General features: G+C 44.3%; 1 protein-coding gene across 3 annotated transcripts in view; it reads right to left on the reverse strand.

Moving 5' to 3' along the window:
• Positions 1-1,872: 1,872 nt before the first annotated feature.
• TRIM29 (tripartite motif containing 29) overlaps positions 1,873-14,230 on the reverse strand; it is a 44,234-nt gene continuing 31,876 nt past the window's right edge. The window contains exons 5-9 of one of the 3 annotated variants that reach the window (XM_033172059.1): positions 13,011-13,097; positions 11,385-11,477; positions 7,515-7,616; positions 7,202-7,278; positions 1,873-2,789 (exon numbers count right to left, since the gene is read on the reverse strand). In XM_033172059.1, the coding sequence (XP_033027950.1) occupies positions 2,727-2,789; positions 7,202-7,278; positions 7,515-7,616; positions 11,385-11,477; positions 13,011-13,097 (422 nt within the window). In that variant the 3' untranslated portion in view covers positions 1,873-2,726. The remainder of the gene's footprint in view (positions 2,790-7,201; positions 7,279-7,514; positions 7,617-11,384; positions 11,478-13,010; positions 13,098-14,230) is intronic. The other 2 variants (XM_033172060.1, XM_033172061.1) reach the window with 2 other exon arrangements.

Genomic DNA, 14,230 nt, shown 5'->3' on the forward strand with positions numbered 1-14,230 from the left:
ATCCATATCCCCAATTACGTGGCTTTATTTCAGTGGCGATAGCTAAGGAGGGGCAGCCTCAATTGACTTCTTTGGGACACGGAAATGTGGATAGGAATGCAAATGATAAAATTCTGCATTGTCTCTATGGAATGGGAGGGGAGATGTAATGTATGTCCCTCTTACTCACTGGGAACCTGGATGTGATGCTCTCACCAGGCTGTTCTCAACTGGCCTCTCTCCAGCTGTCTTCATGGATAACTTACAGGCATTCTTTCCAACATAAAAAATGGTTATGTTAAATTGAGTGGGGTGGGGAGGCTTCATGGTGCACTAATACAACAAGAGATATCAGTCACCATCATGAGATCTAGCAACCTGCTCTGAGCTCTGTCTCTGTCTTGTTTGTTTATTTTTTAAAAAACACTCATGCATAGTTTTTATTACCTTAGAGAACTTTCACCCTGAAATGAAGGCAGCAACAAAGCAATAACAGTCCAAAACAGTGACAAACAAAATTCAGGGTGGTTGTCAGGGAAGGACAGGTTGGGCAACAGAGAAAATAGCTTCAGCGGGTTATGAAATCTTTTTCTACAGATGGTATCAATAGGACCTTGGATGAGAGGTGCTTCCCCCTCTAAGGAACTGTTCAGAAGTGAGACAAGATGGTCCTTGGGGGCTTTGTTGAACTCTATGCTTTAAATTCCCTTTCGGTGAAATACATCTGTATCTATACATTTCCACACACACACACACACTTCTCAGACTTCTTAAAACCTGCCTCACTTTCTGCATTTTTGAACATTTCTTCTTCAAAAAAATAAGAACTCCCCAGAATTTAAGTGATACTTTCGCACCACAAACTTTTAAAAGTCTAAAGCACTGGTTTAAGAGCAGAGTGTAGTTTAAGTGGGGAGGGTCTTGCTTCTTTTTGCAGAGGTCTTAGCTACAAGGTAATTTTCAGCATGCAAAAGGTGTGGCCTCTGTTAGTCAGATGCTGTGTGTGTGTGTGTGTGTGTGTGTGTGTGTGTGTGTTTCCAGGTATCAGGAGGGGGGGGAAGCAAGCTGCTATAAAGAACAGGTGTGAACAATAAGTCCATTCATCTTTTTTGGTGGGCGCTGTTGTGTCCAGGCATCTGGGCCCGTTTGGATGGAGAGGAGGTTGTAGCCTGCCACTGCCCCTCCTCAATAAGGGTATCCCGTTAAAGGGATCCGGGGGTGTGGATCCTGTCCAATGCCTAGACATGAGCTAGGGCCATGCCATGACCCCAACAGGGACCCCTCGGGGTGCCCATGTTTGATGTAAGTCATAGGGCTCCCCTTATTGGTCGTTTTACATTAGATGGACTCCCTGCAGACAGGTGAGAGTCGAGATATAGCCTGGCTTCACCCAATGCCTAAGCCAAATCACTCACATCTGTAACCAATAAAGTTGTGGCCTATCTGAATCCATAAACCAAAATACTTGTGTCTGTGTGTTTATTAATCACTAGGGAACTGCGGGTCACGGCACGCAATGGAAACCAACTTGGCTTCCCAACAGTGTTGCAATTCTAAAGAGTGTGTCCTTCCAAGGAAGGGCCCCAGTGCTTTAAAATGTGTCCAGTTTCCATTGAAGATTGAGGCTCTTGGGACTTTGTAGGAGATGGCCAGTGGCCTTCAAGCTTGGGTACCAATTCTTGGGACTGGGTGAAATAGTTCCCATGATGACTGTAGCTCTTCGGTTAGGACGGCACAAGCCACAGCAACACCCTTGCCCTGGTTCTCACCTCACACTGATTCAGTTCGCAATTGTAGGTGCACATGCACACACACACACATACAGAGAGAGAGAGAGAGAGAGAGAGAGTCCTGTTGTAGCATTGTAAGAACAAATCTCAGAACTTCCAGTAATAACTCTTCTTCTAGATAATAAAACAAAACAACTGAACCAGAGCATATCAGCCAATATCATCAGAGGAGTGAGGGGAAGGGAATAGCTGAGACATCTAATCAATCTTCCATTAGCAGGATAGATTTCTCCCACTTTCTTCTATAATTTGAGACGCTGGCTGGCTGGAGGGAAGGAGGATGTATCAATGGGCCACCACGGATCCTTTTGGCTATCAATTCCAATGCCCGGTTAAGTAGCAACAAGGAATTGTTAGAAGTTTGTGGGTTTTTCTTTTATTGCTGTTGTTATTAGCAAACAGGTTTTGGGGTTGCGTCTACACAGCAAGAGCCTCCATTTAAAGTCAACGGCGTGGTCTCTGATGGGAGTGGATAAGGGTGCAGTTCTAACAAACAGAAAGCTGGATGAAAGCAATAGTGGTTACGCTGAGAATTCCAGTGACGTGGCACAGACCTTCTGGTGGGAAGAAAAGTGATGCCCAGCTCATATCTCATCTTCCCTACTAGACACCTAGCATGAGCTAAGCAGATAGGTAGGGGGAAAGGGATGCATTATAGAGCTAGGTTTGCATTTGGGGTTCTCTTCTCAGGGGCTGAAAAGCTGTTACCAAGAATAACATGACAGTGCCTTAATACAGCTAGGGAGACGGTCTTCATTCCCTCCTAGAATAGGGCATGCACTACTGCATCTTCTTCCTAGACCACCATTCTCCACCTCCCATCAATTACAAAAGAAAGAAAGAAAGAAAGATTAAAACAGCATGGTTAATACAGCAGCAGCAGTAGAGACATCCATGAAAATTTTCATATGTTCTTCGTCTCCTAGCACAACAGACTCCTCTTGTAATCTTCTAGGATCAAGGTGCTTCATTGGAAGTGACTCCATTGCCCTTGTTGACGTAGAAGGGGCGGTAGTGGGACTGCAAATAGGAGGAAAAGCACAGGGTGATTTTAGATTAAGAAGCAGATGGATAGACTTGTTGCCTTCTGCATATCTGATACTCACTGCCCTCCTCCGTGCCAAATGGAACTGCAAGGAGAGACAGCTCATCAAACTCTATAAGGTCCTGTGTATGCAAATTATTATCATAGACGCATAGATTTGTAGAGTTGAAAGGTCATCTAGTTCAACCCCTCCAGTACAGAAATCGCAGTTAAAGCTTCCCTGAATGATGGCCACCCAACCTTTCTTTCAAACCCTCTAGTGAAGGAGAGTCCACCACCTTCTGAGGGAGTCCATTTCGTGGTCAAACAGCTCTTACCAGCAGAGAGTTTTATAACATTCAGTCAGAATCTCTATTCTTGTCATTTGAATCCAATAGTTCAGGTTTAACCCTCTGGAGCAGCAGAAAACAAGCTTGCTCCATCATCCACCTGTCACTTCATATATTTCAGGAAGACTATCAGAGCACCTCTCAATCTTATCTTCTCCAAGCTAAACATACCCAGTTCCTTCAACCATTCCTTATAATGCTTGGTTCCAAGATGCATTGTTGCAACAGTTACAGTTGTTGACAAAGATCTGTCACAGTCAATCTTGAGTCAGATTGTGTAATGTGAAATAACTGTATCAAAATGGTAACAAGGGATGACTCGTGAAATTTGATTCAGTCCAGGTTTAAAAGTGAATCTTTTCCAAAACAATATGTGAAGCCAAACACATACGTCCTTTGAAAATTGCATTTCTCTAAATATTGCAATGCAGTTCTCCAGCCAAATAATGTGTACAAAAATGCATATTAATGCACATTTCTTGGAAATGACATGGAAAAAAGCAGTATATGGGGAGAAAATGCTTCTCAAAAGTGCATAGATTAAGAAACATTGCATACAAAAGCGTGTCTATTGGAAGATTATGTGAATTAGTCATGATAAAAAAAATTTGCAAATAAAGATATACATATTCACAAACTGTTGTGGCAATGTGGAGAACTCAACTTAGAACTGGAAGAATGAGAAATCAAGAGAAACTGAAAATGACAGATAAGCCCATTCCTGCTCGCAACACAGGTCTTTCATTTCTGCAATTTTTGACCCAGTGAATTTCCTATCTTAAAGAGAGGTGGTTAGATGCAAACCCCACTGTATTAGCATCATTCTTTATAACCCAGCTGGTTAAAAAATGATTTATGCTGATTGTGAAGTGTTTGCAATGGGTGGTGGACAGGAACCACCTGCCCTTTCACTTGGCATCTCTCTCCCTCCAAGTTCCTGCTGTTCAGCACTGCCTGGAGTATTAAAGCCATTTGCTTTATGGTGCCAATTTTGTACCTAATTAAAGAGGGGAATCAGCTACCCTTTAAATAACCCTCAATGGGCTGGTGGGACAGGCCTCCTCAAGCCGTGCTGCTGGCTGCTAGGACTCATATTTACAGGCCTTTTTCTAAGGACTGGATTACTCAAATACATATTTAAAGCAGCTTTAAAAGCAGGATTATTGGCCCAGTAGACCATAAAAGCTCCTGCCGAGCCTCGGCAGTCCAGTGGAAGTACATCTATTCTGGGACATTTAATGCTCTTTATTTATCAGCCCGATTGTTTGCTTTTGGGTATAACTGCAATTCAAGGACCAAATGGCTCTAGCTGCTGAATACACATAGAAGAACAACTTAGCATCGTTAGTGCAGGAAGATGGTGGAGCTGAGCAGTTGCTAGGGCTGTAACGTGTTTCAGCATCTCCAGATAGGACTGGGAACATCCCCAGGTGAGCTTCTGCCATTCGGCGTAGGCAAGCCTGTGCTAGCTGTACAAAGGTTCTGATTCAGCAAACAACAGCTTTGTATATCCCTAGAACTTGGAAGTCTGTCAGTTAAAGAGGCCAGCTACTCTAGCAACAGGGGCAGCTCCAGTATCAAGCAGGATCCTTTGAAGCACATCCTTTGCAACCCGATATGATTCCCAACATCACCAGGCGGCGCTGAAAGTGCTCCCCATCTGAAGCCCTGGAGAGCCACTTTCAATCAGAAAAGAGTGAGCTAGAGGAATCGAAGGTGTGATTCAGTATAACACACTTCCAGGGCCTTTCAACTTTCAGCCATTGGGAGTTGAGCCCACAACCTTCTGCATACTAGGCAGAATCTCTGCCACTGAGCTGCGGTCCTTCCTGGACTCCAGACCCAATTGAGAATAAGCTGTAGTTCCCTCTGGAGGTGCAGGAGACTCTAGAGCATATTCCCAGTTTGGGTGGCCAGCTGAGATGAAAATGGCCCAGATAATCTAGAAAATTACACTAAGGGCTGCATTCAACCTTGGCCAATCCCCAGGAAGCCAGTGGCAGGCATTGCCCAATGTGTATGTGATTACCCCACATTCTTTTTTCACATACTCTCTTGCACATGCACAGGGCATACCCATGCAGATTTGTGGAGGAGGAGATTAATGCCCCACTCCAGTCATAAAATGATTGCTCTGCTAAGCAAGGATGGGCTGGGTGCTATCCCCAACAGGGTGCTCGGCTCCACTACACAGTTCTGTGTCTAATTTATTCCCCAACACACTGCACCCAAAATCAGTGGGGGTCTTGTGGTGGGTCAGAAAAAGTTACTTGGGTCATTGGATCAGGCATCTGAACCAGGGGATAACACCTCCATCCCCTGGGAACCATCACAAGAAGCTACCTTATACTGAGTAATCAATGATCCATCTAGCTCGGTGTTTCCCAAACTTGGGTCTCAGCTGTTTTTGGACTACAACTCCCATCATCCTGAGCTGGCAAGACCAGTGGTCAGGGATGATGGGAACTTTAGTTTGAAAACAGCTGGAGACCCAAGTTTGGGAAACACCGAGCTAGCTCAGTACTGTCTTCAGTAGCTGGCAGTGGCTCTCCATGGCTTCAGGCAAGGTCTGGTCTGACCCTGTTTGGAGATGCCTGAGGCTGAACCTGGGACTTTCTGCATGCAAACGAGATGCTCAACCACTGAGCAATGTCCCTTCCCTTCCATCCCTGCTATCCATATGAACAATTAGGCAGGCAAGAGGGCCAAAGGTTCTACCTCATACAGGCTGCGGATGTCAGTGTTCTCAAGTAGCTTAAGAATATTTTTTTTCATAATTTTGAAAGGCTTAGGCCAAACTGTCATGGTCCAAGAATGGTGAAATTTGCAAGCCTCCTGCCTTCTCTCTGGATGGCATGCAGTTAATTATTTTTATTAAAAACAACAGCCGACAATCAAGATTCTCTTCATCAACAGAGCTTAGCCACTATCTCTTTCTTTGATCCTCCTTAATCACTTTCTCTAAATCCTGAGTCGTCTATGGAATCGTGCTGTCATTTTCTCCTCTGTGGATGTGAAGCACGTGAGGAAGAGCAGAGGGGGAGGTAGGATATTGTGCCAGAGCTGGTGTTTTATCACTTTATAGCCCTATTTGATAACTGGTATTCTTGTGGAACTGCTTTGGTAAATCCATGACTTGAGGGCTTTGCAGGGCACAGCTGAGAACTCAGATGAAGTTCAGGCTACCTTCTTGGTGGGTAAGCACCAGTAGCTTATTCAGGGCCCTCCTGACTGGAGGACACAGACGTGTCACTCCCTTGCAGAAGCCAACATCTACAAAATAGAATGAGGGCCATTTAACCAGCCAGCCAGCTCTTCCAGGGAGGTGGAGCTTCCCATATTTCATGCCTGGTCAGCCAATGTAAGGCTTCAGTTAGCTCCAGAATTTTGGGATGCCCTCCCACCAGAGACCTGTCATCCTCTCAGACGTAGGTGAATAATTGCTTACTCCTTTCAAAAGCTGGGACAACTAGCACATTTGTCTCTATTCTTGACCATTTATCTGTGTATTGTTTTTGTAATGGTTGCATTTTTGAGAGCTATAATAGTAAATTATTATTATTATTATTATTATTATTATTATTATTATTATTTCTGGTGGTTGATGGTGTGGTGGTTGTCCTACTGTGTGTTGCTTAGGAGATTTCATGTATTTTGCATGTATTTTGCCTCCATTGTTGAAGGCAGTATGGCTTTGAATACCAGTTGGTCGGAATCACAAGTGAGAAGAGTGTGGCTGGGCTTGTGGGCTTCCCATTAGAGCATTTGGTTGGCCACTGTATGAACGGGATGCCCAACTGCAGATAAGCCTTTGGCTTCATCCAGCAGGACTCTTCTTATGGAAACATATCATTGTAGAGTTGGAAGGGACCGCAGAGGTCATGTAGTCCAACCCACTGCAATTCAGGAATTATGGTTAAAGACTCCCTAACCGATGTTTTTATGCTGTTAATCCCACTCAGTCAAACAGAGCTTACTTTCAGGTAAGTAGGGTTAGGGTTGCAGCCCAGAAGGCCTTTTGGGTGAAAGGTGTGAAAAGCGCAGGTCTAATGACTTACCAGCATGCTCTGCTTGGAGGACTTCCATGTCTGAGGTTGCACCTTAGTGGCTTGGTGCCTCACAATGGAAGGGTAAGCTGGAGGAGACACAAGGCATCTGTGGTTATTATTCCCAGAAGACCCTCCCTTGCATGCCGCTGGGTGCATTCCAGAGTTAGAGAGACACCTTGTTTAAACATAAGACTGAAAAGCACAGCAATTCCAAAGCAGCCAGGTCAGACTGGGGCATTTGGAATGAATATCTCCCCAGAGAACAGACAGAAAGAGAGGATGAAGGGAGAGGGGGAAGAACTCATAGAAGCCCTGAAAGTACCATTCTTGGTATAGAGGCTCCCGTCGGACTGCTTGCTGAAATCTCCGGGTGAACTCTGGCCAATTGGGGGGAACTGATAAGGCATCTTGGTCCCATTGCCCACTGGAAAATAGAAGAAGCAACATTACATTGAGGTGGAGTAGAAAATGCTTCTCTCCACAAATCTCTGCATATTTTGGGCAGATCCTGTAAGCCTCTGCGCCAGGACTGCAGATCGTGGAATCAGCAATAGTCCCTACCATCGGCACAAAGACAAGATGAATCTGCTCCAATGCAGGAGTAACTAAGTAGGAGGCATAGAAGTGGGGGGCATAGAGCCCACAATTTGGGTGTCGCTTCTTCAATAAAAGCAGGATTGAGAGCAAGAAGAACTCCACTGGAATCAAGAAACAATGCATAAGAAACAAATTTCTGTGGCTTTCACTGGCATGAACCTTGATGCCAAGTTCTCCTCAAATTTTCCAGTGTTGCAGAATAAATGGGTCCTGGACCTCATCCTGCAAAGATTTCTGCCACTAGAAGTGCAATATTTACTTGATTAATCAGTTAGGTTAATTGCTTTACAAAAACCGTTTTAACAACTAAAGAGGTGTCTGGTAAGTTGTCCAACAGATGTTGGTAGTGATAACAGTTGTTTTAAAAACTGAAGACGAGCACTGTTTTAAAAGAAGCACCTCCCCTCTTCTCTTTCAAAGGAAAGAAAACTTCTGAGGTGATCCCTGTACAGACATATCCGTGATTCATTTAAAAAGTGGATAAGGATGCTTCTTCCTCAGAACTATTGTTTTTATCCATATGCAAATATATCCACTTGTTGTCAATTATTTATCAATTAATTGAGTAAAACACACGTGTGTACTTGGTTAAGATTTCTTTAATTAAGTGCTAGCTTTAATTTCTGGCATTACCATAATTAGCTGCACATTCCTATAAAAATTCCTTCTCAATTTGAATTTTTACCCTGTGCAGAGCTGTGCATCAGGCTTTGCTGGATCAGGGCCTCTCCATCTTGCACTCTCTGTGTATCCTGCTCTGGGCCACACTGACTTGTACTTATGGATGCGTTCACACAATAAGGTCTGGTTTACAATGCCCTGGAAGGATCCTTTGTGGTAATTTGTCTTTGCCACCTCCCAGTGTTGTTTCATGTAATGTTTGCTAAATGGTGATGAAGGGATTCGGTGTAGCTGCTTGCACAGAGCCATAACAAACTGCAGTGTGCACTCACCAAGAGATGTTCCCACCAGTATTTACAGGTTCATCTGAATGGGCCTGAAGCAAGGAGCAAGTTTGTGACCACTTATGTAGTGAATGGCACAGGGGCATTGCATTGCTTGCCTGACCTTCCTCCCACTGAGTGGTCACTGCTGCATACTGGGAGGGAGGGAGGGAAGGGGTCAGCATGGTACAAATTCACCAGCAAGAGCACCAGATTGGCTTATTTCCAGCCCACCAACCTCGCTGCCACCTCGCCCCTCCCTATTTCCATCCCGGTATGCAGCAGCAACTCAACCGCAGGGAGGTCAGGTCAGCTGCTTCCCACTGGGGGCCACTCACTGACTCCAACATATAACTGACATGATAAATAACAATAATTTTATTATTTGAACCCTGTTCACCTGGCTGCATCGCCCCAGCCACTCTGGGTGGCTTCCAGCACATATCAAAACATAATAAAATGTGAAACATTAAAAGCTTCCTGGTACAGGGCTGCCTTCAGATGTCTTCTAAAAGTTCTGTAGTTCTTCATCTCCTTGACGTCTGATGGGAGGGTGTTCCACAGGGAGGGGGCCACTACCTTCTGATAACTGATAGAGTCAATATGTGTACAAGCTGTACATGGGCAGGCTCCATCTACAAGACTGTGGGACATTTGAATAGATTCCCAGTTGTGCAGACATAACCTATTCACTTAAATATGGCCCAGGAGGTGTGTATGGAGTAAACGAGCAGAATTTTGCTCCCCTCTCCATGCATGTTCACTTCAAAATCTGAACCATGCTACACTGACATGGGGAAACAAGAGAAATGGGGAGAGGAGGGATGTTGTCTTCTTAAACTGCCTTGTTCCCAATAAATAATGAATATACAGTATATATACCAGAACAGGTAATGGACAGAGAGTGGTCATGTAAAAGAAATAAGTTAAGTCGCAACTTTGGGATAGGAGGAGAGGTAGGGGCGCCAATGGGAGACCAACACAGAGAAGTGAATGGATCCTTTCATCTTACATCCATGCAAGAAACTTTTCAATAGCTCATATTCTGAGGGTTAAAGATGCAGCTTTATACTGTGTCAGATCATTGCTTCCTCTTAGAGCATAAGTAGAATCTTGCTGGATCAGTCCAAAAGACCCAACCAGTCCAGCATCCCCTTATCACAGTGGCCAACCCAATGCCCATGAGAAGCCTTCAAGAAAGACCTTAGTACAGTAGCACTCTCCCCACTTGTGAGTATCAGGAACTGGTATTCAGAGGCATATTGCATCTGATAGAGAATGTAGAACATAGTTGGTGTAGCTAGTAGCCATTGATAGCCTACTCTTCTATGAATTTGTCTAAACTGCCTTTACAACCATCATTACTGCACCATGCGGGAGTGAACATCATAGTTTAACTATGTGCTGTGTGAAGGAATACTTAGTACTTCCTTTTTTGTTTGTCATGAATCTTCCAATAGACATCTTTGTAGGATGATGAAGATAGCACAGTCAGTAAAGCAAGAGATTCTTAACCTCAGGGTCATGGTTTGAGCCCAATGTTGGGCAGAAGATTCCTGCATTGCAGGGGATTGGACTAGATGACACTCATGGTCCCTTCCAACTCTACAATTCTATGATTCTATGACCCCAAGTTCTGGTATTATAAGAGATTATATCCATTCTTTTCCAGTGGATAGCTGAAGAAAGATCATGACCAAGACTATTTTCTCCAGTCTCCCCCAACCATGGGACCTTCAGATAACTGAACTACAACTCCCATCATACCTGACCATTGGCAATGCTGCCAGCAGCTTATTGGAGTTAGAGTTTAAAAGAGCTTTGGGTCACTAGGCTGGGGAAGGCTGGTCTACTCTAATGATCCAAAGTCCAGTTCTGATCTAGACACAAGTACAAATGGTGAAAACTTAATGGCACTGACCGAGGAGACATTGAGCCTTAGCTCAGCAACCAGAGATCCTTCCCACAAGCCCAAGACTCCTGAACCCAAGACCTCTGAATGTATACCTCTAGAGGATATTAGCCCCAAGTCTGATTCATTCTAGGGATGTGCATTTTCATCCCTAAAGTCCTTGCATTCCGAAGGGTCTGCTTGCTAACACATGCAGAGTGCCTAGCACAAGGTCATGGGCAGGTGAGGGCGTGCTGTGCTCCAGGCCCTTTAAGGCTTTGTATTCTTCAGCAGGAAGGTGGAGCCTGAGAGGAGCTGTCATGCCTAGGGAGCATCAAAGGGCTCAGTTGAGTCAGTGCTCTTGTTGGAACAACTCCTCTGCTCGTTGGGTTCTGCCTGAGGTCCTCAAAGGTCTACTACCCCTGACTGTCCTAATTTTCAGGATTCTACCTAAAGAACCCATCCTGACTTTCTACTCCACACTGCCTGCCAGACCTTCTCAGCCCTCTCAGGGGCTCTAATTCACCAGCATTGGGCAGCAGTGGTTTTTGGGATGTCCTGCTAGCTCATGCTTTTTCTTTTTAAATGAAGGCACTGAGGGGCTGGACCTGGGACCATCAGCTTGCAAAGCAGATGCTCTCTTGCTAAGCTATGGCCCCTGGGGTGAAGGAAAAGATAGCAACTCTGTAAAAGGGAATTGACGGGGTAAGGTGGAGTGGTGGAACACCAGCGGCAGCATTGAAGGTGTGAAGAGTAGTACCTTTCAGAGAGTAAGCAGAGTTCCCTGCTGTAATAGACTCCTCTGCAGTCTGCAAGGCAGAAAATTCCCAGGCTCTGGTGTTGTAGTTTCCTCCTAGATGAGAGAATTCAGTTAAGGAATTAGTTGGTGTGAAAACAAATTAGGTGACTGAGGATTTGCTAGGGGTGGACTTGTCTATTTCAGTTTCAGTCTTCAGTTCATTTTGGCACAATTTCTGCATCACTGCACTTATTATTATTATTATTATTATTATTAGGGGGGTCCTCAATTTTCATCAGCATTTTAGTTCACACACAATCTCCCCTAATATGCACATACATTTTTGTATGCTATTTTCACTAATATAGACACTTTATGCAAACCTTCCTCTAACATTTTTAAACTTTTGCTTATTGGTTTGGTTATTGGTTGGAGAAGAGGGAATGCAGCAGGTTTGCAACATTTCCCTCCCACCAGTAGGATCTGTCCAGTGTTGCCATCTTAAAAAACAATCCAATCAGCAGATTTAGAATCAGAAATAATGTACCCAATCTTAGCAGGGGAAAGAGTTCAGCCTGTGAATGAAACTGTCCATCCTTCTCCTTAGTGCACCAAAGGAGTTTTTGAGCCAAATGACCCAAGCTCTCCCTGAGTAGCCATTAGTTACATTCATTTACTCACTCATGCTCCATCTCTCAGACTGATTGTCTTGGGGATGTCGGGACTCTGACTTTGGAAGAGAGATGTGGAGCAGGTTAAGCTGCTCTTTCCTCGAGAGCCATCAGAAGTTTGAAATAGCCTCCGAAGAAATGGTTTTCTTTATTTATCATCTCTATATGCCATCTAGGCCTCCAAACGGGTTAGGAAGAGGGCATTTAAGTCTCGCTCGGTTCTCTACTACTCTGAAATGTTCAAAATAAAATACACAGGGGTGAATCAAAAGAATGAATTTATACTACCTGCACAGAATTATTCTCTAATTCCATTGACTTGTTCTCCACTGCTACAAAGAGCAGGATTGAATGTAATGGGCTTAAGTTACAGGAGGGTAGGTTTGGGTTAAACAATACAAGAACCCTCCTGCTGTTAAGAGCAATTTAACAATGGAACAAATGACCTGGCTCTCCCTCATTGGAGGTTGTTCAAGCGGAGGGTGGCCAGCTAGCTACCTGTTGCTGAGGATAGTCCTGATCTCTGGATTTCCTGCACCGCACAGTGGAATTAGATTAGATGGCCTCCCAAGGACCCCACAGACACTAGGATTCCATGAAAAATCATTAGTTGCCAGTCAACAAATCAGATGAAATGGCACTAAGGGCAAATGAAGCCATGGGGAAGAAAGAAAATGGCCTTGAGAAAAAGTACATGGCAAGAGGGACAAAAGGGTGCTGAACATTGAAACAACACAGATCCTTCCATGAGTATAAAACAGCCTTCTCCAAGCTTGTGTTTTCTGGGTGTTGGAGGACTCCAACTTCCATCATTCCCCAGACCATTGACTATGCTTGTTGGGGCTGATGGGAGTTGTGGTCCATCAAGATCTGGAGATTTGGGACGGCTGATATATAAAGCTGTGGCAGTTCGCAACACTCACACCAACAAAACTGGTAACTAGGCAGGTAGTTTTGGCTAGCCTCTGCTTCATACCTTTTGGATTCAGGAACATGGAGAACCTCTTCATGCTGTCTGGCTGGTTCCAGTCAGAGTAGTTGTTCATCATGAAACGGTGGTCACCTGAAAGTTCATAGCAGGAATGGGGGGAATAACAACTGTAAGACAAGAGGAGAAAACCAAAGAAGCAGGGAGTAGCTCCCTGGGTCTAGACTGAGAAGCTGAACCCCAGAAGACTTATCAGGTACACAAACTTCTTTCTGCGATTGTGATACACATTTGGATGTTTGCTACTTGGTGACAGCAGGATCACAGTCTGAGTTGCATGTAGCCTGCACATGGAACAAAGGTTGTAATTGGTTATTGGCTCTTGAGAGAGCTAGGGATCCTTAGGTCAGGAGCTGGGACCCTCATTGGCCTTGTTCCACAACCTCCTTGAGTTATTTTGCCTGGCTAAAATGTGCCTTTGAATTGTCATAATTCCTCTTGCTTGCCTTGATGGAGGATCAAGAGGTGTAAGTTTGTGTGTGTCAGGGTAGAAGCATCTGTCAGTTTTGGTTCTTTCACTTTCTTATTTTTCCAGCCTTAAATTCAGTCCTCCACATTCCAGCAGAAATTTGTGATTATTCTGCAGCAAAATCCTCATGAAAATTCAGCAGCCTCTTAGTACGACTTTATAAGAAGTGCATTTATATATGCCGATCTGACTCATGCGCCCATTTTTTTCCAAGCATTTTCCCCTACTCAAATGCATCTTTGTTGGTTATTTTCACTAATAAGTTTGTTTTAATGCAACTGTTTAATCTAGTGCATTGTGAGGTTGGAGAACAGCACTGCAAAATCCCCAAATTTCAAAGCTGCATTTTTACAAACAGGTTGATTTGGAAACTGAAAATTAGGCAGGCTTGGGTTAAAACACAAACAAACTCAAATATCACCTGCTGTATAAGGGTACGGGTCTGCAGTCCTTGAGAAGGTTGCCCACCAGGGAATGTGGCATTCAGCCTCAAAAAAGAAAAGTCATTCTCCTGGCTTAGCCAAAACTATACAGAAATGGCTAAGGAGGATGTGTGAAGCTGAGCTTGAAGGGAAACTCAGGTCTTTCTTCCAGGCTGTCACTGGGGCATCTGTCACTGGGAAGCGCCAATGGTTCAAACTCAGAAGTGCATCAGATTGTACCCTGTGTGATCTAATGAGTGTCCCCATGCAGGAATCCCACTGATCAGGAGGAAACCGTGTTTCACGGAAGCTGGCAT

The sequence above is a fragment of the Lacerta agilis genome, chromosome 15 (assembly GCF_009819535.1).
Source record: "Lacerta agilis isolate rLacAgi1 chromosome 15, rLacAgi1.pri, whole genome shotgun sequence".
Lineage (NCBI taxonomy): Eukaryota > Metazoa > Chordata > Lepidosauria > Squamata > Lacertidae > Lacerta > Lacerta agilis.